The 26,803-nt window shown below is 40.5% G+C and overlaps 1 protein-coding gene across 1 annotated transcript in view; it reads right to left on the bottom strand.

The window, feature by feature from the left end:
* Positions 1 to 8,266: 8,266 nt before the first annotated feature.
* UVSSA (UV stimulated scaffold protein A) overlaps positions 8,267 to 26,803 on the bottom strand; it is a 58,988-nt gene continuing 40,451 nt past the window's right edge. Inside the window, exons 10-13 of the mRNA XM_072862340.1 lie at positions 21,949 to 22,132; positions 20,984 to 21,095; positions 15,620 to 15,803; positions 8,267 to 11,516 (exon numbers count right to left, since the gene is read on the bottom strand). Of these exons, the coding sequence (XP_072718441.1) occupies positions 11,423 to 11,516; positions 15,620 to 15,803; positions 20,984 to 21,095; positions 21,949 to 22,132 (574 nt within the window). The 3' untranslated portion in view covers positions 8,267 to 11,422. The remainder of the gene's footprint in view (positions 11,517 to 15,619; positions 15,804 to 20,983; positions 21,096 to 21,948; positions 22,133 to 26,803) is intronic.

The following is a 26,803-nucleotide window of genomic DNA, read 5'->3' as shown; positions in this document are numbered from 1 at the left end:
TAGGGCACGCCGTACGACGTCTCAGGTCACAGGATGTTGTCTGTATGCAGACGCTATTTAGAGTGTCAGCACGGAAGAGCTAACTCTCCAATGATGCTCCCTGGACCAGGGCTCTGCAGCTGGTTGGTGGCATTGGAACAGACCGCATGGTTACAGGCTTGCCAGGGAGAAGCTTGATGATAACGGCACATGGCAGCTGTTGAGAAACATCCCTGGTCTGAACACTCAGCACCCAGTGGGCTAAAGCTAAATGCTCTCACCTGCCTGCATGTCCTAACTCCGTCACCCGTGTTCCTGCCCGTTAATCCTCTGGCTCTCTAAGAGAACGAAACAGGTTACGGGCTTGATGCAGTGATTTGAGGTTATCGTACCAAGGGGATCCCGCTAGATAGCCATAAAAAGCCCCCAAAGCTCCCATACTGTCCGCCCAGCAAGGCCCAAAAGCCAATTCCCACACATCCTACCTGATGTGCCCCCTGCGCTGCACGCAGTCGTCTGTGCTTCTGCACGGAGCTTTTTGGAGGGATGCAGCTTGTTTTCAGTGAGTCGTCAATGAGAAACAGAGACCCTGGTACAGTGTAAGTAGAACCTGCTGACCGAAGGGACGATACTATGACACAAGCAGGAGGTGTTTGCTCTGGTTCATTCTGCGAGTTAATTTTTTTTTTTTTAATTACTTTGTTATTCGTTCATAAAATGTAGCATTAGGGGAGTCGGAATGCAGAACACATTCAAGAGAACTTTTAGCAAAGCGTTTGCCAGAGGACAAATTCTCGTCTCAGATACACTGAGCAGCACATTCAGAGTCTGATTCAGTTTTTTCAGGTGACGTCTTTGGCACGTACCAAAGAAGATCTGGGGCATTAGCATATTTTTGAACTAATTCCCGTGAAGTCAGTGTGAAAACCAAGGGAGCAAGCCTGTATTAGTGAGAAATGATTCAGCTATTAATTGCACCTTACCGTTGTTCACTTTATGACTGAATCAGGTAAAAGAGAAGGAAACTGCATCTATTTTACTTCAAATATTTCAACTTATACTGAGCAAGTTTCAGTTGTTCACATTCACTGAATAAACAGCAGTAAAATGTCTTATAATTGAAATAACAGAAAAAAGCACATAAATACTGATACATTCCAAATGATGGGGAGATAACCGAAGATATTTTGAAATATTTTGTGTCACTGCTTACACACAACAGTCAATGACGTTATACGAAATCATCGGAAACCAGTGTTCTATATTATCACCCCCCAAAATTTCTTAGTGTTATTTCCAGTTGAGCAGGGAATGTGGGTTTAGAGAGTTACTTTTTTAGATTAATTCTTAAGGGTTTTTCACATGTATTGTAGACCTTCTGCTTCTGACTGACTTCACAGTCACGTTACATGTTTCTATTCTTATACTACCTAAGTAAAATGTTAAAAATAAAGTTTTGTCTGTATGAACTTAAATCCATTTCCCGAAAACACACCGTGATGTCTGCTTGTAGTCTGCTATATTGGCAAATATCCATTAACTCCTGTGTTACGTGTATAAAGTTGTTCTGCTCTAACACAGATGTATTTGAATACTTAAAGGAACATTCTTTTACAATGGCTGGGCAGTTCTGGTCTTCTGGTTCAGTCTCATAGAGTAAGCAAGCAAATACGGTTGTTGTAGAGCCGTACAAACTTAAGAACAAATAAAAGTAAGATTTTTTATGATATTGGAAGATTTGCCAGACTGTGGGATGCAAACCAAGGCACAGATCAGAGTGGACACTGAAGACGAAGGGGACAGACAAGTAAACAAATGGGATCCTAATCAGTTTGTCTCACAAAGTGGGTTTACATAAACCACATTTCTCTCTATCTATCTGGTGCATTTCTGTAAACTTTTTTTTCCCTTCTGCCCGTACCATTTTGTGCCACCCGCTCGCATTACACAGACATCTCAGGTGGACAGAATGATGGTTGTCACAGTGAAAATAACCCTGGCAGTGAGAGCTCTTTCTACTTTCCTGATGCTGTCTGGCAGAGATGTGAATTCATCATACTGAATAAGCTTCAAAGCAGCTGGGGAGGTTATCACAGCATCGGAAATGTAGAGCTGCTAAATCTGCAGTGCCCGTTCAGGAGAAATCCTGTGGACACTGGAAATCCTATGGATGCAACCTGTATCAGTAGGGAAACACCAAGGACACAGAGGGCAACTCATGGTCAGGACCCAAAAGTCTGGGCATGCAGGGTGAGGCAATGTGACAAACAGCGGCTAAATCTGATAGATGATTTACTAATTTGATCTCATTATATTACAAATCCTTGGCTAGCTCGAACTGCCACTCCACCCAAAGTGCTAGATTTTATTTTAAAATACATCTTTTATATTTTCTTCTCTGTAATGTCACAAAGCGGAAACATTTTACAATGACAATGAAGGAGGGATGACACTGCAGCAAAGAACTGCAAGTTACAGAAATATTTATGTGAGATGATGATTGACACAGTAAAGTTCACCCCTCTTCGGTAAACTGCTGCTTTTTCAAGAGAAAGAAAATAAATCTACTGACCTTAGTACAAATATCTTGGTTATTGCTTGTTTTCTTTCTTTTTTTTCTTTCCCACAACCGCACATATACATTACAAGAACTTGTCCTGCACATAAAGAGACTCGTTCCTGTCTTTGCATCCTTAACATAGGTAGGGTGACAAGCTTTATTTCCTCTCCCTTGGTCCCCAGAGGCTGTGCGAGAGCAAGAGAAGCGCAGGAAGAGAGCATTTGGATGAGCTGCTGGTAGGGCTTGTTCAACTCCTTGTGTTGACCGAGAGTTTGTAGAACCAAGCTGCACTCTCTGTGACCCATTAAATAGGTTGAGGTTTGCAATTAAGAATGTTCTTTGGGACTTACAGCACCAGCACTACGCCTCGTAGCGATGATTTTGAGCGAAATAGCGTGTTTGCTTTGAGCACGCTCTGCAGCATTCCCAAGCACACTCGTTTGCTGCTTCTGCTTCAACATTGGGGAAAATAAAGGCTCATGCACATGTGGAAGCAACGTCTAATTTCAGCCCTAGTAAAAACCTGTGGCAGACTCTCCTCCTGGTGCTGTTAGCCTTCAACTGTGAAAAATACCATTACAAAAATTCAAAGATACCCAAAAGCAATTTCCAAACAAGCAGAATCATATATTATATTTCCATATACCTTTTATAGTGCACGAGGATAAGAGCGGCTCCATAATGGCATTATAAATATAGCAAATTAATGGTGGATGCAATGCCAACACCTTGTCATTATGCAAATTGGAATGTCGGCAGAAATGGTTATTCAACAATCCCTTTCAAAGTAACCAGACGCCTAATGCTGCTCATTACATCTAAACTAATTAGCACCACATTTAAACCATTTTAATAAGCTTTTTCCTTAACCCCTTAACAGAGGGGATTCCTGATGCTAATGCAAAAACGTACGAGCACTTGGCACGGGAGCGCTGGGGTTTTGCTCAGGGCACTGACAGGCAGAAAATCCAGGAGAAGTCTACCCAAAAAGCCAAATGACAATGTTTAAGTTACAGACATTTGGGGATGGAGAAACAGATTGCACTGGAGCAAAGTCTAGCTGAGTTTGCCCAGGCTGTGGTGCAGCCTGTCACTAGCACAAACACCACCATGCCCTCCTCCCAGCACGGCAGAGCTGGCTCCGCACCGCTCTCCTGAGCTGGTACTACATTTCGGCTCTGTACTACCCAGACCTAGCTAATAGGAAAGGCTCAACAAGGACATGAATTAGTTTCTTCCTCCACTTGATCAGCTTTGAAGGAGAAGAAGAGGAGGGAAACATCAACTCAGAAACATGAGTAATTAATAGCTCTCTCCCCTTCTTTTCCTTCAGGGGCAGCATCCGACTCCCGCCGCTGGAAGGGCAATAACTTTGTCCCATGGGTCACAGTTTGTCCAGCTGCCAGGCAGAGCCAGCTCTCATCCGCATGTATTTTCTGGGGGATGTGCTAACTTTTGGGATTTTTAGCATCTCTCCCAGCTGAAGGGGTCACCAGTGCTGCTGGACGGGGAGGGTCCAGACTGGTCTTGATCTAGGCTGCTGCTCTGAGGCCTTAGCCTCTGCTGGGGCTTCCCACCCTTTCTTAAGTCCTTCAAATTCTGTGGAGGATTTTGTAATAGAAAGGACCATCAACACATCCATTTAAGAGGGATGCTCCTAGGGCTCTGCACGTACCAACAGGCTCTAATTTCTCTTACGGGTCTTTCCCCATCTTTTTCTCTGTAATCCTCCTCTATCCTCATCCCACACCCTGGCGGGTGTTCAAGGCCTGCACTGATACGGCACAGCTGCACCACCTTGGGTCAGACTGCCATGACACCAGCTAAGCTGTGCGAGACCTGGCTGGGGCCTCCACCCTGCACCCTCCAGCCGGTGGCAGGGGAACCGCACGTAGGTGGAGTCCCTCGCCTGCGCTGCGGGGTGGGAAGGGTGCTGTGCTTGGCTTTGTACCTTACTGACCCTCACCCTGATCTTTCCTTGCCGACTTGTGTTGTAGTAGTCACTTTAGCATTAGTATCAAGGCTTGCTGAAGTCTTAGGCCACAAGAACTTTCACCTAGATCCACCAATCGTGCACTGAACTTTTACCTGGCCACATGAAGGAAGGCCCCCAAAACTGGTGCAAAGCAGAAAGATAAGGAGGCTTCAACCTTAGCAGAAGCCGCAGTCTTAGAGATAAGAGAAGAATCGGCCCGCCTAGAGACAATGAAAGGGCCCAAAGAAGAATGGAAAACCCCAGACCCAAATACTACTGTTGGTCCAAACCGTCTCCTGAGGGGAGGGCAATTTAGATTGTAAGGGTGTGAGTACCCAGGGATTTCTTTGCTCTGGGTCCTTCTCTGGAGGCACCCAGCTCGAGCTGTTTTCACCGCTGTACCAATAAATTCATCTGGCATACGTCGTATCGGAGACTCTGCTTTGGGAAACCTAGGGCTGAGCCAAAGGAGAGAGAAAGTGCCCGAGAGTGAGTGTGTGTGTGAGCGAGGAGTCGAAAAGGGGCACCCATCAGCTCAGGGTTGCTGCCGCTGCGAAGGCACTCCGGTCCTAGAAGTTAAAATCTCGGGTGGTGTGTGTGCGACCCCCTGAATGGTGTCTGAGCGCTTGGGCAGTGGCTTCTTCTTTAACACTTGGCTCCTTTTATCTCGGTGGACTTTCTGACTGGTGGCTGGCTCTGTGACTATCACCAAACTTGGTTTTCTTGTTTGGGTGCTGTGGGATGGTGCCCCTTGTCAGGAAGGCCACTGTCCCTTCCTGCCTTCACCTTCTGCTCCTGGCTCACCTCTCCCGGACACCCAGAGTCTCTACCCTGGTTTTTCTTTCTCACCTTGCTATGGACTTGACCTCACTCTGCACGCCCAGCACTGTGGAGTTTTCTTTGGGCCCCGCTTGGGGCAGAACTCCCTTTCATGTTTTCAGATGCAAATTCAAGTGTTATTTTCACCCAGGAGCAGGATGCTGTTAATTGTTTTGGTTTTATTTAAACATCGCTGCCCCAGTTGTGCTGGTTTTGGCTGGGATAGAGTTAATTTTCTTCACAGTAGCTGGTATGGGGCTATGTTTTGGATTTGTGCTGAAAACAGTGTTGATAACACAGAGATGTTTTAGTTACTGCTGAGCAGTGCTTACACAGAGTCAAGGCCTTTTCTGCTCCTCACCCCACCCCACCAGCGAGTAGGCTGGGGGTGCACAAGAAGCTGGGAGGGGACACGGCTGGGACAGCTGACCCCAGCTGACCAAAGGGCTGTTCCATACCATATGGTGTCATGCTCAGCATATAAAGCTGGGGGAAGATGGAAAGGGGGGACATTCGGAGCGATGGTCTTTGTCTTCCCAAGTAACCGTACACATGACGGAGCCCTGCTTTCCTGGAGATGGCTGAACACCTGCCTGCCCATGGGAAGGAGTGAATGAATTCCTTGTTTTGCTTTGCTTGCACGCGCAGCTTTTGCTTTCCCTATTAAACTGTCTTGATCTCAACCCACGAGTTCCCTCATCTTTACTTTTCCGATTCTCTCCCCCATCCCAGCGGGGGGGAGTGAGCGAGCGGCTGCGTGGTGCTTAGTTGCTAGCTGGAGTTAAACCACGACACCAGTGCATCCCAAAACTGACATATGGAGAAATTGCTCTCTAGTAGTTATCAGAATAACACCCTTCTCTCAGCCTTTGGTGTCCAAGAGGCCCCAAGGGCTGATCTAGCTGGTGACAATTGCTGTAACGGAGCTCTTTCCTGAATCCATGAAACTCAGCAGTGTTTTAAATGGTTGGTGTCTAGGGAAGGAGGACCCAGGTGCAGCCCTCCCTCACCCCAGTCTGGGGGCTGTAACCTGGAAGGCTCTTTTTTGCCTTCTGTCTAGTCTCCTACATGAAGCATTTTTAGCTCCATTGTGGCTCAGTTTCAGTTCCCACAGGAGAATATGTGATGCAAACCATCTCCTTCCAGCTCCCTTGCGTTTAAGTCACCTGGGGCTTGGGCTGTCTCCTGAGACAGGACATGGGACTGCCACCTCTTAGGCTGAGAAGGGACCCAGAACTCCACCTTGCCTGAACGTGTGCTCCAGCATTATAGCTATTACGTGCGCTATGATTGCCACTGCCTATTTAAAAACAGTGATTTTTGTTAAAGATATGTGTTTGGGGGGCTTTAGGCAAGGTGTGAAAACACATGCCAGATCAAGCCTTCTCAAGTGCTCATGCAATTCTTTCCCTGGGTCTCATTAGGCTTAAGCAAGAACTCTGGTCTAGGGAAGGCCAGTGCAGCTCACGGCACGTACAGACCCTTAAGGGCCTGGGAAACTTGGGCATTTCTTGGGCTGCAGTTTTGGACTTAGGCACCAAGACCTTTCTTGGGCCGCAGTTTTGGACTTAGGCACCAAGACCTTTCTTGGGCCAGTGTGCAGAAGGTCCCTTTCTATGCCTCTTTGCTACTATCCATGGTCAGACTACACTGTAAAGGCATCAAGTTTTCCTATATGGTAGTATCATTTCCAAAGGCATGGTTTTAAATGTCCAATTTTCATCGCTTAAGTACTGCTGTAACATCCAGATGTCCTTACCTTTTCTGATGCATGACCTACAGATGCATTTACATCACCTCCATGATTAAAACCATTAATGTGTTTAATAGCACTGGATGAGCTGCAACCACAGCGGCACAAACAGCCAGGTATTTGCATGAGTGTTAGGGACCACCAGATGGCTATCTCTGCTAAACCACTGGGATACATGCTGAACTGAGTTTTTGCTGGCTGGCTTCCTGAGATTCAGTACTTCTTCTTGCTTCTGGCTAGTAGCTCGTTATAATTAGGAACATCCTTATTGTCCCTTTCTGCAGCCACTTTAAGTGGAACAGGTTTATTTTTTGCTTTCCACAAAATAATTTTTCTTTTTTTTTCAATAATGTCCACTTTGAACTCACAGATGCCCTCCCCAACCTGCAAACTTTTTGACATGGCATGATCCATTGTCCGTGCAGAACTACTTACAAATCCTGTGTCTTTGTCTCGCTTCCAATCCCCCCCCAAAAAACAAAACCCCAAATAAATCTTTTAATCATCATTTCTAAGAGCTTTTAAGGATTACAGTTTTCTAACAGCAATCTTCAGCCAGACCTGGATTGCTAAAGCCAAGCCTCAAGTAAGTTTAGAGAAAACACAATTGCAAGGTATGCAAAAGACGAGTATGGACCCATCATCCTGCCTCAGTAACTTCAGAGGGGATGTGCTGAAGGGTTGTTTTTATTCAGAAGCCCTGCTCACAAACTCCATACCAAGCTCATTTATGTCACTAAGTGCTTTGTATTTGAGGGCCAGACCCTTCATTCCAACCTTAAACAGCACTAAATTCATACACGCTATAGTCTTTTCCTCCCAGGCTTTTACATCCCCAATACAACCATGTGCTCAGGTAAGAATAACCATGGAGAAGTCTTTGCTTTCAGTTCTTATTTTACCACTGAAACAGCACTTAGTTATAAAAGGATGAGTTAGATGTACCAGCACAGCTCACGTCAGCTCAGAGTTACTGTGTCCTTTTAGAGACACAGAATATTCAACCTGTATTACAACTACTCACCTTAACAACACCCTAAGGGACAAATCATCCAAGGTGTTTAGGTACCTGGAAATCATACGCAGTATCCCCAGTAAGTAAAAGTATGTTACAGTACAATTGCAAAGGCATTTGAGTGAGTTATAAAGACAAAACCACACAGCAGATTTTATGTGAATGACACTTGTATTTTTTAATTTTTTTTTTCCCCAGAAGCCCTGAGGACAGGAATAGAAAAGTTCTAGTAGAAATGTCATACAGATAGTTCAGCAACTAAGATGTTTGAAGAGCTGTTGAGCTCAGAGACCTCAAATTTGTAAGTTGCTGTAAGTAAAGTGATGCACAAAGAGGTGTGATGTGTCTAAAAAGTAGATCAATTTATTTTGAACTTAAAGGATTTCTATTTAATGCAGGTATGCTGGATCTTTGGAGATAGATGCCTTTTTAAAAATTTTCCTCCAGCAGAGCTGCAGATATAAACCCAGGAAAAGGAGAAAGCTCCCCAAGTCCTCTGAATTATCTCTGACCAGGTCTAATGAGAATGCTTAAGTGGCAAAATTCAAGACCTGTTGTGTGTATATATGCTGAGTTGCCCTTGTAGAGAAATCACTTGATTAAATGAGGCAATAATTAACATGGGAAGGGAAGCATGGGTTTCTCAAACACTGGATGAGGGGAAGATGCATGCTGGTAAGAGGCCAGGCTAGCATAAAGGCAGTGCTACAGAGGATGTGTATTTAACACATTCTCCTATGAAGAATCAATGGTCTTTCTTGCTTCAAGGCAGAAAGAGGAAGAAAAAAAATCATATCCAACTGGGTATATTCCCCACAAGGAAAGTTCTTGCAATAAAACCAGAAAAAAAAGAAAAAGGTCATCACTAGCCTGGCCCAAAGTCCATGCACCTGCATCTGAGTTAGCCAGTCCAAGTCACTTGCTGGGAAAGCTTCATTCTGCAAATTCTCTTTCTGCATGAAAGAGGCAGTCTAGAAAAACGCCTTTTTGCGTGCATGTGTGTTTTCAATAAAGAAAGGGGGAGAGCATACAGATCACACGATAGGATCAGGTTTAACTAGTGGATCAGACACTCGGGTCCAGATAGGAAGTTTCAGCTGATAATTCTAGAACTGATGTGACTGAGTAGCATCATAATGGAGCATAACTTGCTATGTACACTTTTTTTCTCACAGATTTCTACCATTTCTTTTTCCAATCTTGGTCTTTGGGCTTTTTTTTTATTTTATTAAAGGCCCAAAATGGGAACTCCATGGGGTATAGTGCACCTACTGTTTGCTGGAAATTTTCTAGTGCTGACATCTGATGTCCACAGCAAAGAAGGGCTAAGTGCCACTGCACAATATAAACTCCCCACTCTTTTTACAGGGAGGAGAGAAAACATGTCTTATAAATGAACACCTTCAGTCTGTGCAGGCTCAAGAATCTCTGGAATAGTGGCACAATGACCTTTATGGCTCTTTGAATGTTACTCTCTAAGATCCAACAGTTTCACATTTAGACTGTTCTGGGATCCCAGCATCCAGTGGTCTATATTACATTCAAATGTGCGGGGTTTTGTGGTTGTTGGTTTTGTTTGTGGTTTTTTGTGTCTTTATCCTTAATAGGAAATAAAATCAGTTTAGCAGTTGATTCAACTGACCTGGTGATGAACTTGGCTTGTCCTTGTCTACATTTTCACCTGAAGCCTTCACTGCCACATTGGCTAGACTGATAGTGGAAGTGGCTTTGCTTTCCAGTGCAGTAGATATCTTCTTAAATTCTTGCTTTCAGTTGGCTATTTATTATTTTATTTCTGGTAGTTTAGAAGTACATCTTCTAAATACCCGTGTTGAAGAGGAAAATGTCTTCCAAACTGCAGAGCTCTTGCAAGGTAAACTATCAAGATTCAGCATTAATTGCTTTCTAAGCAGTACTTCTCCAGAGTATTTGTGCAAAGGTATTTGGCAGAACTGTACATTAGCTTTTGTCTGAGGTGGTCAGAAGCTACACCGAGGAGTTTAAATTTTCTCCCTGTTTAATTCTTATAGTCTCTTGATGCATGAGGAAACACCTCTAACAGGTGAGTGACTAAGCCAGTGCTGTACAGAATTCATTCTAATTTGTATTCTGTATTTTATTGAAGACTTCTGCAGTTCACCTTGAAATCGATTTTCAAACACTCTATCCTCCTTGATACTCTGGATTTCCTTCACTCATAAAGCTATATGAAACCTTGTAAGAGCGCAACTGGTCAATGTTTCGTTCACTCTGCTTAAGACACAACTATAGTCAGCAAAGCAGGTTTGGGAGATCTGGTTAAGTACTCAACCAATAACAACAAACCACATTGGATCCAGCTGCTTGATCTCAATACATCTGTTAACTCTCTGGAGTTAGAACAGTCCAGATGCTTGTGTTTATATCTGGATCCTTAGATGCACTCTCAAGCTTGAGACTGATGTAATTTTAACTGATTCAAGCCAGGCAGTTCACTAGTAGAGTATGCCACCCAAATGATTTTTAAAACCTCATACTTTCACTTTGTACTGGAGTTTTTTGGTATCAGTTAAACTTCAGCACATTCTGAGTATCTCTACAAACTTTCACAACATGCTTTCCACATGTAGTTCTGAATGATACTGGGATACCATCTTGGGAAGACAAGAAGCAGACCAGGATGACCTCTGTCATTTCAGCTTCACCACCACCACAGCTACCAAGTTTGAATTAGTTCCTGGATTTCGGTTTGCAGAAATCAAACTCTACTCTGTTCATTATCTGAAGGCATCAGTTGATTTGGATTTTTTTTTTTAGTGTGTACACAAGAGGTGTCTTTAGAGGTACTGCAGGAGCCACTGTGCTGCTTGATGTGGTACGCTTCCTAGAATAGTAGGCCGAGCAAATACTCTGTGCGTTGCCATCTCTGGTAGAAATCTAACTGTTTCTAAGGCATCTTTTTTCTGAAGGCATGAAAATGAAGGCAAATTACAACACACATGTTGGCAAAGGAGGTATAAATTACAGGAGTCCCTTAGGAAGGAAAAAAACCCCAGACGCTGAACATTTTACCCAGAGTATGTACAAGTCATAAAACATGCTCTATTTCATGTACATTTCAAATAATTATCAACTTGTTAAATGCATTCCATTCTATACCACCACATCTTTGCCAAAATTAATGTTAATTATCAAATAAGTTAAAGTTGAAAACAATTTTTAAAATTACCCCACTAAAAATGCACCTAGCACAGTATTTTAGTGTAAATACGAAGATTGGTGATAAAGGTTTTGTGCAGTTGCACTCTTGTAATAAAATGAAGGGCAAAGAAGATTAACAATTTAATTCAGTGCATAGTTAAACTGGTTGGCAAACTTTTCGTGCTTTCTTTGGTCCACTTGGTTCATTGCTTTCACCACACGTTTCACAGCACCTCTGAAAGAGAAACAAACAAAAAAAATAAAACCAGTTATGTTAATTCTACACAATCTCAGAGAATGTTTATGAATGTTGGGGGAAAAAATGAACTATGATTAATCACTACCAGGCTTCTGAACACTGCACTGATGAGGCTGAACAAATTTGTCTTGTTAACAAAATTAGCTGCAGTAATACAAATAGTTTAATTAAGCAATGATTTTATTAACAGGAGTAAACAAATTAAAGTCTTTCAGTTTAATGGCTGTGCATTCCACCCTCCTAGCATTATTCCTGATAGTCACACATACCGAGTTTGGTTTTCAAAAGCACCTAACTGCTCTTGCGGAAAAAATAACTAAAAGCTTAACAGGATCTAAAAAACTCACACTCGGAAACCCTTACAAAATCCAACCTGCAGAACCTAGAATGTTTTTGTCAGGGAAGGGCTTGCTGTTCAATTCATGTAACTATAACTCATTTAGCAACTTTCCTTTCACAGGTTCCTAAAAACCCATTTCATCGCTGTGGGCAAAGTAAAACTCTCTTTTACTCACATCAGCAGCATCCCCATTCCTGAGCAGCAACTATTTAATCCACAAGCACAACACTAGTTTAGGGAGACACCAGAGACTGTCATGTATCTGTATGCAGAGGGATAAATTACTGCTGCAGAACAGCTAAACGCTTAGAGTTTAGCACAGTCAGGACAGTATGTCCAATACCTTATTCTTACATAAAGTGGAATGGGATCTCTGCTACCTCATGATGGGCAAGCATTCGTGCCCTCTGCCTGCTGTGCTTGAAGAAGGCTCTGGAGTGTTCTTCAGATTCAAAAAGGAAATAAAGGAATGAACTTTTGAGCTCTTAAGCTTTCTGGTGCTCCTAAATCTGATGAGGGCTTGCCCTCATGTTGCTGCTCTTTATTTGCTGCCACTGTTTCCTCCCAGTAAAGATGGTGCCCAGAGATTTCTCCTCTTTTGTGAGTGACTGCTATGCTTTTGAACTGGGTGAGTGAAGACACCTGCATTTTTCTTCCCTCCACAAACTTCTGAGTGAAGATCATGCAGCTGAGATTGTGAGGGTAAGGAAAATGATGCCTAGACAGCATGAATAGGAGCAGGAGATTCTCATAAAAGGCATAGAAAGAGCAGGCCTATATATCCTTTAACTGGTATGGCAGAGAAATGTGTTCATGATTCCAGAGGGGTAAGAAAGCAGAAGAAAGGCAGTAGCAGAAGTCAAGAGAATGCTCTGTTGCGTACATCTGCCCCCCTCCAGAAACTTATGGCAGCTGTTGTGCACAGCTAAGTGCATCTTGCCTAGGAATTTGGTTCTTCACTGGATTCTAGACTTCCCACTTTTACTGATTACTTTAAGTGCCTCTAGCACAAAAGCTCAGAAATCTGAGGCTGATATTTGCCGGTGCATTCAGATGTCACCCTGCTTCTGTTTATGAAGAAGGAAGTTATCTCCTAACACATCTCTGTAAAGACGTGGATGCTCTGCCAACGTAGGAGGTATACCAGCTAAGGGCTTGGTTTCAGGGACTATGTCCCATTTAAGAACATGGCACTGATTGATGTCTCCTTTGATTTCTACATCAGAAATGCAGTCAGGAAGTTCCATCACACAAAATGGATGGTTTCAAGTCTGGTGGTGTTAGACTCTACGTTATCACAGTTTGCCTTTATCAATTCTGAGGATGCTGCAGGCTGTGCAGTAAAATGAAGACAAGACATCCACCTGGTAGTGTGCACCAGCCTTTTTCAGGATCAGGCCCTACACAGTATTCCAGCTCTGCTCCTGTGGTTATCTCCAAGAGGCAAGCTGACTTCTGTTATAGCTAACTGCTCTCTGTAATGGCTTCATTTCAAAAGCCACTTTGAAATATCTGAAAACAGAGGATACTTCTTAATAACACTTCTAAATGGTGGGATTAAAGACTCTCTCAGCAGCAACTGTAATGAAAACCAACATTCTGAAAAAACACCTTGGAAGAGGTATACTTTTAACAGAATTCTGCCCATAAAGTTACTAGAGTAAGGAAAACGTGGTCATGGTTTTGCACTTCAAATATTGCCTAATTGGTAGGAGAAAAGTGAGCCTTTAGCAGCGCAGAGTGGCCTTGACACCTTCATGTCATGTAGGTTTTACATTAGCACCACTGGATTGTGCGATACTGTAAATGAAATGAGATCCCACTTTGATGATCTGTGTGCAATTTCACTTAACTTTATTGGCAGACTAGAGCCTGGGTTTATCACCTATACATTTCAAGTAATTTGGGGTTGTTATAAGGAGCCAAGGTTATCATCTTGTTTAGTGCTGCAAAGCATGAAACCTATTAAAACATGACAGGTTTGATTCCCTATGCCTGGCACTAACACACACTCAAAATCATTAGCGCAAACCATGGTAAACCAAAAACAGCTTTTTAAATTTATTTTGTTAAAGCTGATATGAAATTCTGATCATTAGAACTGTATGTCTCTGACTTCTAACTAAGATAGGTAACATGAGAATTTCCCAGAAAACGTGCTATTTCTGTAACTAAAAGCAATGTTGATTTGGCTTTGTTATTATAACCATTCCATCAGAAAAGGGAAAATATATTTTAAACAAATATTGTGCCTTCGATGCTGTTCGACTCATCCAGTTATGTTTAATGAATAACCCAGCATTGATGGGTTATAAGACTATATAATAATTATAATGTAGTTTTAATATATTATAGCATTATAATAATAATTTTGCTTTTTTGATTTGACAGCTTTAGACTTTTCACTTTTCTTTGACTACTTCATTTTTGACATGTGAAACTCTTTAAATAGCTGCAGTTGCTTCCCATTTGATAAAGACCAGAGCATGCTTGGGCAAATTTATGTTGCAGCCACATTTAACCAAGACTAGGTATCAGAAACGGCATAACAGAGTGGACATATGAAGCTACTATACATTCTAAAACCCATTCAGCTTGGTGGGTTGGTAGGTTCCCACTTCTATCTGAGCTAGCGTGCCTGCTTTAAAATTAACTCACATATGTCTACATAAGTCACGGACACACCTTTGTTTGAAATGTCTAAATGCCAACGCCATCCAAACAGTCTCCTCTCCAGCTAAATATAGGCCAAAAGCTACTGTTTGCACCTGTGCTGGGAGGAAAGGGAGATGTATAGAAACAGCACCATCGTGGGAAGAATACTGTGTCCACACGTCTCTGGTACAGGGAATAATCATCTCCAAACTCTTACACTGAAAAGAGACCTGCAGTAGGTTCCAGCCCTTGATATTTACAAAAGATGGCAGGCATTAAGTGAACAAGGACCATAACACAAGGATCCAAATATTTTTCTTAACCAATTGAACGCATTCTCAGTAAAGGAGGAAAAAGATGCAATGGCAGTGTGTCACTGAATAATACACAGGAAGGGATCACTGTGTGTACACAGTGGACTGGAAGGCACTGCATCAGGCCCAGCTAGCAATTTTGTATACCCAAGAGTGAGAGAAAATACACAGGAAGCCCAGACAGCACTTAAAAGTTTGGGAAGGTCTCTGAGCATACACCAGAGGCTTGAGGGCAACCACCAAGACACTGCTACATGCCAAAAGCCAAGGGGTTTTGACAGATCCTTTGATTAATTGAAGATCTGCTCACGGCAGCCCATCTTAGGCTTTCAAAAGGAAAAACTTCATTTTCACTTCATCTACACTACTACAGTGTGTCTGATGCTGTAAGTTGTGTCACTCTGAACACATCATCTTCTTTCCAGACCCAGTACTATTTGCACACATAAAGTAGCACCCATCTGATTAATAAAGGATCATCCAAAGAAGTCACTACAGCATTTAAAGGAGTAAAAAAAAACCTGAGAAGGATGAAAAACAAATCTTTCATAGGGAAATTTTGTAAATTAGCTGAAAATCATTCTCAAGGAAATAACCCTGGTCATCAGTACCTGCTACTCTTTACCCTCCAGAGATATGGAAGGCATTCTTGCTCTGTAGTTAGCAAAGAAAGTTGTTTAGTAAGTGCACATTAATGTAGAAACAGAAAGTACTGTTGAAACAAAAGGAAACAGCAATTTAACAGGCTTTAGGGAACGTAAGCATCTTACTTATTGAAGACTTTCTTCTCAAGCCGGGAACGAGAAGTATTAGCCTGCTGCTTCAGGTCAGTCAGATTTGGATATTTTTTCTTCTTCCCCTTCTTTTTCCCTCCTTTTCCATTATTTTTAGAGGAACCAAGATCCATTCCTGTAGCTGCTTCAACTTCTCTCATGAATTCTGGATCTCGCCACTCTGTTTAAAAGAAAAAGCATACATTTTGAAACTCCAAACCCAGGTAGAATTTGCAGTCTCCTAAGGTACGGGTTCTTGTCACCGCTAGGCGAGGGCAGAGTCACTGTGCTGTAAGTTGCATACACAAAGGAAAAGGAGGATAAAGCAATTAGCCAAAATGACAGATCTCGATGAGAAAGTCCTGCCAGGCTGGGATTAGTATCTATTATTAGCTGCTGTAGACAAACTCGTTCTGTAGGAAGATTTAAGTTTTCACAGTAGCACAGTAGCAAAATTCCAAGGAAACTATTCCATGTAGGAGGAGTGACATAAACACAGTGATTATTATTTAGAAATTGAACAAAATGCCAACAATGTAGCTGAGGAACTTATCTCCAGAAGCAAATTCTGAATAAGCTTAAAAATAAACCTAAAAAAATGGAATATGTCAACTTTTGAGCAGAGTGGGGGTGACAACATTGTAACTTTTCTGCAAAGAATCATATTTGCTTCAAAACACGAACTCGTATCTGACACCTAAAGGGCATTCTTGAATAAGACAACATGACCCTGTTGCCATGAGCCCAGTTTTGCATCTGGAAAAGATACTACTTTTTAAGTATCCCACACTTCCTCAGTTTAATTATCTAAATCAAGTTTCTCCTCTTGACAATAGCACAAGAGTTAATTTATCTCATCAAAAACTTGGTTTACAATTTTATCAAAACCTTAATGCTTCGGAATCCAACCATACACTGTAAATGGATTCTGATTGTAGGTGCCACCATGGGAAAAAGCATGAACAATTTTTACTGTAAACTCTTTGAGGAAGCAGTGGTCTTTCACCTTTAGTGTCTTAGTCTTGCCTATCAGAACAAGGTAACGTAGTACGAAGTAGAAAGTAAAAATGTGGCTAGAGGATGGATATCTTCAAGTGGAAATTTAGAAAAATGGCATTGCATTATAAAGATTTTGAGCATATGGGTTAGAAAAATGTAACAAGCACTTCAAAGAGTAACATGGTCCAAACTCAGTATAAATGTCAGAATTCTGTATTTTAACAACCAGTAATTACCAGTCATTCGTCATATAGTTTCCCATATGTCAGTCAGCCTTTCTTGCCTGCAGAAATTGTAACACCAAATGTCTACTACCCTTATTTAACATCGATGTAGATACAGAAAAATAAACAGTCCTAAACGACTACACAATTTCACTTATATACCAAGATGGTCGCTGAGTGTGACAAATACTGGCAATAACATTTCACAAAGGTCAGAGGCAATGTCCCCACGTAAGAACATGGTGTTTAGGAATACCAGAGCAATTTTCCAAGGAAAGGTTAGATCTAACCTACTATGATACGTGAAAGCAAGGACTGATTAAAATCCAACACATCAAAAAGCATGAGGAAAATGAAGCTGTGCAAGAATTGAGCAGGAGAAGTATAGAGGGGGAAAACAGAACACATATACTTGATAGATCATAAGACCTCACGGACTATTTTTTTTTTAAGTGAAGGAATACAGAACAGCACAATTCAGATACAGGAACGATTAATCCAAGATTAAGGAAAACTGTCTAAACAGTTTATCTCCCAGTAATAAGAAGGCGTCACAGTTTAGGAACCCAGTGAATGGAGCAATTGTTTAAACACAACGAAAAAATGCCGGCATCCAGTAGAGATGAAATGAGCATTTGAGTAAAATGAAGGAGCAATTTAAAAGCCTTTGAGAAAAATCAATAGAATGCCAGGGAAGAGCAGCCTTTTTGAGCATTGATGGGCCCCTAAAGCTCTTCATACATTGTTACTGAGTTTAGCAGCAGGGAAAAGAAAATTACACAGTTTGCAAGGGTAGGCGGGAATCAATACTGTAGTTAGTAAAGAGATGCTATTTCACATCTGACTGGCCAGCGGCCTGCCTTCACCAGCCTGTCCTGATACCTGTTTGTTAACAAGTCACTAAGGGCTGAAAAACCAGATACTCTTCAGGGTTGACACAAAAAATAGGCACTTAATTTGCTCCTGTGTGCGAACTATTGGAAAAGGATGAACACTGCAGATTAGCAGGTCAGCGTAATCCCACCTGATTCATTATTTCAGGACCAAAGAGCCCAAAGCACCATTTTGTGGACATTAGCTAGAGTTTAAAATTTTATGCTAAGTGAAAAAATGCTCCACAACAACAATGACAGTGTTGTCAAAACATAGTCATTATCACATGAGCTGTATTACTTTTACATAATTGTTTTCCCCTTCAACCACACAAGGATGAAAATAAACCTACCACCCAATAGGAAAAAGATGTAGGAAGAATTTTGGTGCAATTTAACCACTCAGCTGATCCCCAAATTTTAACGTTTGGCATTTTCCAAACTGTCGTCATTAGCAAATGATGTTGTCAATCGTGAGACCAAAGCACCTACTGTACAGAGTGGGTCTCTGCTTCCACATTTTCCACAGCAGCACTGCTCAGACTGGTTTCAAGTTCTTTGCAAAAAACCAACTTCACTGCAAAACAACCAAAAAACACCCCCCCCCCCACAACCACAAACCCAAACCAACCAAACAAAAAACTCTTTAAAAGGTTAATGAAAATATTATAAAACAAATATAAAAATACTGAGGCACGGAAAAAGAGAAAGAAACAAAAAGCAGTGGGCAAAAGTATTTAGTGACATCTGGTATACATATGGCTTCAGAAACCTGTAAGGTTTTGTCCAATAAATTACGTGCCATAGCTTGTTCAGTATGTCCCCAGACAGCCGGGATGGACCTTTGTATGACATCTCAGCTTAACAACGGCACTCGATAATGCAGCGCAGCAATGTCAACACTGGTTTGGGACTAACATACACATCCTTGTGGGCCAGAGGTGAGAAGCCTCTAACAACACCGCGCTGACACTGTAATAAAAATAAATATTATGTCTAGCCTCCAGCAATGGCAATTTCACAGAAAAAAAAAAAATCAATATATTTCAGTGCAAGTGATTTTTATACCAGAGTATTAGTTTCTAATTTGAAACTAGTCCCTCAAGAACACCTACTAGTTTAATTTGCTAGTTTTCGTTTGCCATAACTAAGTTGGGAACTTTCCTTTTTAGCACAACACCCACACCCTTGGCCTGGTTTTGCTGTGACAGTCCAACTGTGCCCATGCTGTTGGCTGGATGTCAGTTTAGAGCACTTCACTCCACCTGGACAAGGACGGAAAGCACCTGCAACCGTAGCACTTCTTGACACAGGCACACAGCAGAAGGTGTTCAGTAACTGCTGCATTCATGTGGTGCTGGTAATTGCCAAGCACAGTCAAAGATGGCCTAATATGTATTAAAGGAAACTGGGTGGGTCAGTTGTATGTTTAAATGCACATTCATTTGACATAGACCTTTTTGGATAACAGATCAACAACTGTTCTTTCTGCTCTGAAGGGGTTTTGTGGAACATTCAGTAGCCTCATTAATAATATATATGACTGTGAAACTGGTGAAATACTGAGCCAGAGCTTAAGAAAGAACTAACTCCTTAAAGGGAGTATAGTACAAGATAGCAAAATGATAAAGCCTATGGGGAAGTTTAATTAGAATGCAGACTATTCACCTAGAATAAATAGCTTAAACCAGAGAAAACTAAGACCTGCTGGAGGAAGGCAGATTAAATAAAAGCTTTGAAAACAAATCTGTCCCCTCCAATTATACATGACATCTTTGCTGGATAGATCCCTCTCTCCCATCTTGCTTTGCAGTCCATCAACTTCCAGTAGCCTTCTGGTTGCAGTCCCCGTGGCGCTCTATGAAAATCTACCTTCTGTCCATCACTAACAAGGCTTAGTTGTACTATTGCAAAAAAGTCTCTTATTCCCCTTAGAAGTCTTCCTGCCTGTGTATTCATTGCTTGCTGTCTTTCTCATTGCCTGCATTCCTCACCTAGCAGTCCAGAGCTTTATCCTGGCTAAAAATGCCCAAATATCTTGGGGAAGGATGAGCCTTCCCTCCAGAGCATTCCACACCTGAAAGCAGCAGCCAGGATGCAAGAAGGCCATTAGTTTTGTTGCCCATCCCCATTGTTTAAAAACAAAATCCAGAGTATTGCACAGTAAACTGTAAACAATTAAACTTCACAGGTCTGCTTGCTCCCTTCCTCAAGCCCATCACAAACATCATGCCTATTAGAACATCCAAACCAGCTATAATGCCAATAAAGTAAAGCCCAAGGTGAGGGCTTCCCTGGTTCAGAGTATTTTCTAGCGATGCTGCACAGATGCACAGGACAACAAGGCCAAGAATTCTCCTAGAACACAAATGGTAAATGAGTAGATATAGGAAATACAGACCATGATAGATATGAACAGATATAGGAAAAACGAGTTCCTGCATTGTGACAAAAAAACCACTCTGCCAATATTCCTGGTAACACAGTGATCCTAATAATATTATCATTACATTACGTAAATCACAACTGTTAGGGACCAGCAAGATTAGACAACTTCTTTTCAGAAGCATGAGAACAGTTACTGTTGAGCATTTTCAGGAAATAGGTTTAATTGTCCTTAATAAACATGTTCCTTAAGATAAAGGCTATAATTTGTCTGTCTGAGAAGCATTAGGAAGACTATGATAACTATTGGAAATAAAGAACAAACACGATGTTACCCTTATTCTGTGTACACATGCATCCATATTTACCACGTAAGCAAGCATCTGTGCAAATGATATGCAAATTAAAATCAACAGGAATTGAAATGAGAGAATGGGGTTAGGAGCAAAAGAGAAATATGATCCAGTTCTGTGGATCTCAACCTGTGCCTTTAGCAACACAAGAATCAGCTCTCTTCCTCCATAGCGCCTGCCTCATTTGTTGTCCAACTGTATACTGAGATTGTTGTCCAACTTGTATCTATATATAGATACAATACATACAATATAGAGATACAATGTATCTACAATAGATTGTAGATACAATATATACTATATAGAGAGATACAACAGATACAAAATATTGTAGATGCAATATATAAATATATAGATACAATCTATACAATTATTGTACAGATTGTATATATATTGTATACAATATTTACAATATCTACAAGATATAGTTACAAACACATATACAATAAAGATATTATGCTTACATTTAAAGCTTATCTCCCACCTCTGTCTAAATTTTTTTAAGATGCTTTTTTTTAAGGCACAAACCTGGCTGAGCCGCTTGCTTCTCAAACCGCATCTTTTCTTCTCTGGCTCTGTCCTCTGCATTAACGGGAATCCCAGATTCATCCCGAGGAATTATCTTTCCGTGAAAAGGGCACTTCAGAAAGAAAAGGAAATAAAATCTCAAAACTTCTGAATGAAAAGAAAATGCTACATGTTATTCAACATAGCTTAAAACCAGACACTGGAATCAAGCAACAAAACTTTACACTTGATCCCCAGTCCCCCTTAGAAGGCATCAGGATCTCATAAACATCACGTGTTTAATATATTCAGAATCTGAAAGAAGTAAGCTCTTTGTGATATGAATATCCAGTTTCAAGAGGCCAGGCAGCACATCCTGTCAAGTCTGAAACCAGGGCACCAATGCTGCACTGTATTTTGTTGTTTATGCCATATCCCTGTCCTGTAACAATCCCATTTAAACTATTTTAGTGTATTCAGACCCTTCAATCTCAGGTAATACAGGAAGAACAGGGATATTAGAACAAACTATTTAAGCAAAGTATTTCTGCTCAATAGGGCTCATAATTTGAGGCAGTGTGGGATTTAGCTTTCATAAAACCTAATTTGTAAATAAAATCTCTTTGCCCCTCAAACACCCACATTTCTAAAAACACTTAATATCAAATATGCCTCTAAATGAGGAAAACTTCTTGGCAAACAACTAACTGTCTCTGTTTCACTGTCAGGTACTCAAACATCACAGTAATAAATATAATATAGATGATTGCCAAAAATATTTGAGAGTTCTTTAAATGTTTACAGCTTCCTTACAGAAAGGATGCTTCTCATATGAAGCCTGTATCAACAGCAAACTTCTCCAGATACAATTTTCTTTCACTGGTTTGAGCTATATTTACAATGTGAAAGAAACTTTTATGGACATGTTTTAATGAGATCTTCCCCACATAGCATGTATCCTGGAAGTTATGTTACTTGGTGCCCACCTTAATCCGATCTTGTCTTTCACATAGACTTCCATCAGGCATTGGTGCTCGACATTTATGTTTCACTGGTTCAAACTTGCCAGCAAATGTTATGTATCTAGTTTTTAACATTTCAGTTATTTCTTTGTTTTCCACCTCTTCCTCTACTTCACTGGGTGCCCAAAATCGATGCTCAGAAGCAAATCTGGGAAAACAACAAATTAAAATTATTCACAGACAAAGTTGTAAGAAAGCACATAGGGATGCCACTTTCATCCCATGGTCAACTTACATGTAAAAGGAAGGGAAGCTTTACTAGTGAATTAGAAAAGCTAGGAATCTACCATTCTTTCTTATGACTCCTATATTATGAAGATTTTTTAAAATATCACCAAAGCCTGCCTAGCATTGAGTTCTTGTTTAACCTGCTAACCTATTACAAGTCTCAGCTCTAGTTCGTGATCTGACATTCAGAGTCAGTTATCTGATATCCAGTTTCAGCGAATAACTTTGTAATTCTGTAGTTAACATTCTTCATAACAAAGTACTTCTATGATTAAACACAGAAAATAGACCAGGAAGGAAACAGTTTGATCTTAACTTGTCTGATCTTATTCCTGTTAGCTCTACGCCTGTAGAAGCAGAGAAGCAGAAGCTGAAATCAGTATGTTGCAATATACTTGGACCAAGGAAGAGAGCAGACGATCAGCTGAGCCTTATAGAGATTATTTGTTCTAGGTTCTCCTATACAGTGTCCATAAGTCTGAGAAACTTACGGGGCGTTCCTCTAGGAAATTAAGCTAATCCATGGAAAACCTATTTTAAAATTAGAGATCTTACCTGTATTTACAGACCCATATAGGCAAATATACTCTTTGCTAATCTGGTGTAAAGATTAGTACCATGCCAGTGGATGTGGGGAGTGGGAGAGAAGGGGAGCAAGGACCCTTAAGTGGTGTGGTATTTTCAAATTTTCTCAACAGTATTAATATCATTTCATTTTAGCCACCCTAGGCTGCCAGTAGTCTATAATGAGAAGCAGGCAACCCCAGAGAGAAATTACCTGACTCATTTTAGATGCTAATCTTAGGACACAATGACTGTCCCTTTGATGGTAAATGTTTCTCCTAATCATGAAAAGAAATTAAGGTGACCAGCTTAAGCTTAGATATCTAACTTTAAGACATCTGAAGTTAAACACCAACAATCCCATCCCAAAGTTAAGGAAATATGAAATTAAAGAGAAAAAATACAGCTAAACTAAGCAAAAAAAATTCCAGCCTACATGTCTACTGCTTATTACAAGCAAAATGGAGATATCTAGATGGCAGATGTCTTGATAATGACTTAAAATTCATAAAGGACACTTTACAATCCCTTTCTTCCGCATAGCTCTTCCACCCAATCGGTCCCAGACTGATTTGAGAGGATTTTCTCTATCCATATCCAATTCCCTTCACTCATTAATATCCTTGGGTGTCATTCCTACTTCTGAGGCTTTGCCTTCTGGAGACTGCAGAGCCATATATACGTCAACACTGGCTTCACTAACCACAACGATCTCAATTCAGCAAAGCACATAAGCCAATGCTTAAAGAATTACTTTAGTGGGCCTGAAGAGTTCTGATGAATTTTATCTAAGTAAGTTTTCAGCAGATGACAAGGAAAAAAATAGTGGAGGAAACTATCTGACCTTAGCAACCTATAACATACATAGCTGCTGGTTTTACTGCAATAGTTGACCATTTAAAACTATGTAAAGAGATTAGGACTACATTAAAAATGGGATTAAGGAATTTTGAAGCCATTCTGTGATTTTCCAAATCATCAGAAAAATGTTGTAAATTACAAGTAAAATCCTTGTTAGAGAGATTCAAGCTATCCAATAATTTCTTCATTGAATATACCTCGCTAGCGCCAGAAAAATTCTAATCTGCCATAAAGTACAAATAACTTTCTTCTGGTAAATTAGGGAATAAAGGCAAAAGAGTTATAGTGGAGGCTAGTTCAACATTAAACATAGTAATATGTTTCCACAATTTTTCATTAAAAAAAAAAAGTTTTCAATCACACAGTTCTGCAAACTATAGCCTAAACAAAACAGCTCTAAGAATCTTTGTAATATGCCAATATGACTTTAGTCAAACGTTTGAATGGTACAGTATTTCAGCTTCAGAATTATGTGGCAAGACTGTACAATAGACAGTAAATGAAATCATTAAATACTTTTCTTATTTGCTTAGTTTTAATACAATCCTGAAAAAAAGACTGACTGCTAGCTCTGTGTTACTAACCTTACAGGCACAAGGAGGAGAAAGCATTCCTAAATAGACACCATGCAGGATTTCTGTGTGCAAAGTAGTCTTCCAGAATCTTTTTAGTAAATTCTGATGTCCTTTGGTGGTCTGAACTCCCCTCCCCCTCTAAATTATCAAATTACAGTTACATGAGAATGAAGAAGCATTTAACAGTTCTGCATACCAGCCTTTCTAATTAGGAAAAAGTTCTATTTAATATTTTGACTTCCCCCCCAAAAAATCTGCATCAAACAAATCTCAAGGAAATGAAAATTGTGTTTTACTCCATATACCATTGATCAGTATTTGGGAACTAGACTTAAAATAGCCCAAGTTCTGCACAGATATTAATAAATATTCTTGTTTACTACAAGCATATAAATTATTTTCTCCCAGCATGACTTACAAGCAGGTGAGAGAAGAACAAAACAGTGCTAAATCCCAAAGTTTTCTGATTTCCTCCTGTTGTAATTTAAGTTATGCTTTAAAAAGGCAGAACATGAGATCTTTGTTTGAAAAAATGATGCATGTGACAAGTAAAACCTTTTTGTAAGAGGGATCTAAAGGGGAACAGATAATCAACTAGAAGATCAACACCTCACACTCATCGAAAGACTGTTACTGATCTAGACAAATAACAGAGGCTTTCATGGAAATTACACAGCTATACATTAGGAGGAATAAAAGACAAGTAATGGTTAATGGAAATCTAAAAGAAAGTCCAGCTCCTGGATAAATGTTGCACTCTTTCAACAAATGTATATCCACTTCGTTCCTAAGATGGTGGGAAGCTTATCAAAAGCTTGAGTAAATATAAATTCTAAAACCAGTATGATGCATACAGAGATCCTGGAGCAAGCGCTAAATGAGCTAATTCAAATATCCTAGTCACAGTCATAAAAAGTGCTGCACCAGCTTGATCCTAAGAGTAAGCTAATTTAATTCAAGGAGGAGGGTAGATGAGTTTGGAAGGCCCATGCTATCCAAAATAGCTGGTTAAGATGGCACAGCAGTCTCTACACAGTACAACACTGTGCAGTATACACCACCCCCCAAAAAAAAAAGTACTACTACAGCTTTATAAACTCTTAAAATGAGTTCTTAAACTAGCTTAATGAGTTGAGTGAAGGCAGAAGTGGGGAAAATGGTTCAGCCCAAACTTTTTGTAAAGCCCACAGTTACTGTCACCTTCTAGAGAAGGTGACGGTTCACCATTTACCAGCTAAACAAAACTTCTTTAGAAAATCATCTACCTGGTAGCTACATTCTCACTATCAAAATCTTAATTTATTGTAAATGCTGTAATTAAGTAAGCATAGTGTTAAATAGGTGAAGGGGAAAGATTTTAAAAATTCAAATTACATACACATTCCATACGTGTTGTCTGGTTTTTGGGTTTGCTTTTTTTTCCCTAGGCATCTTATAGAGACAGTATGTGTGCATATAGAAAAGTTAAAGGAGTTGGTCAATGACTACCTTAATTTTTCAATAAATATATTTTATATCCAGGGGTCAATGGCATTGTGTGTGCAGAGTTACTTAAATTATCTTTAGTTAGATTGGCATATCTGTAGTTATAAACTATAAGGTTCAGAAGTGTGCCCTTTATTTTATTGGAAAGCATAAAAATAAAACAGTACAGCACAAGGCAGACAGGCAGTGAAATATGCTTCTGATTTCACTTATGACTTGAATAACTCATTTGCAATGTAAAATAAAGCCTTACTACCTTTTTGGCATTATCACAGACAAACGCTTCTTAAAGCCCTGCTGAAAATCTTAACCATTTTATAGGCTTTGAAGAGCTTACACCACACCAGACAGAATCCAAAGCTCGGAGTGACGGTGTTAAAGCACTATTATGTATCAAATTTCACTGGCTTTCAACAATTTAAAACATATTCAGCATTTTATGCAATCAGGTACAGGGGCAACACTTCCTCTTGTTTTTTTCTGCAGACACTGTCTTCACACTGTGATCATGGGTTGGGTTTTTTGTTTGTTTTGATAAGAACACAAACTAAGTAATTAAAGTAATACTGCTGCGAATATGAGTTTGATTTGCAACCCAGACAGTCAATGGTTTATGCTTTTTCCAAGCCAGGTATGGTACACACTACTAAAGTTCTAGTGAACTTAAATGAAATTTATACATAGAGGGAGGACTTTGCATCCCAACTTTCATATAAAAATACTAGTGCTAAAAAGGGGGTTTAAAAACTGACTGCTAGAAACAAGTTCTGATGTATACCTACAATCTGTTCTCCCCGGCATTGCTAAAGCTTTCCCCAAGCCAGCAATGCTTCATGGCCAAGAAACACAGAACCTTCCCAGACAAGAATGGAAAGTGAGATATCCAAATTCAAATCCTGTAACTGCCACCTATTTCTTGTGTGACTGAACAAGCGTATCAATTTCCTCCATTACCACTCTGTAAGGTCAGGAAGAATACCCCCGACATCTTCCCCAGTCTTTCTCCTACCTTGTCTGCTGTTTATTTAGACTGTAAAGTCCCCAGCAGAGGGACCGTCTAGCATGCACTTGCACAGCAGTTTGCATAATGAGGTACCAATTTAAAT

Source organism: Ciconia boyciana, chromosome 5, assembly GCF_034638445.1.
Source record: "Ciconia boyciana chromosome 5, ASM3463844v1, whole genome shotgun sequence".
Taxonomy (NCBI): Eukaryota; Metazoa; Chordata; class Aves; order Ciconiiformes; family Ciconiidae; genus Ciconia; species Ciconia boyciana.
The sequence above is the reverse complement of the archived record's forward strand: the minus strand, read 5'-3'. Positions and strand labels throughout refer to the sequence as shown.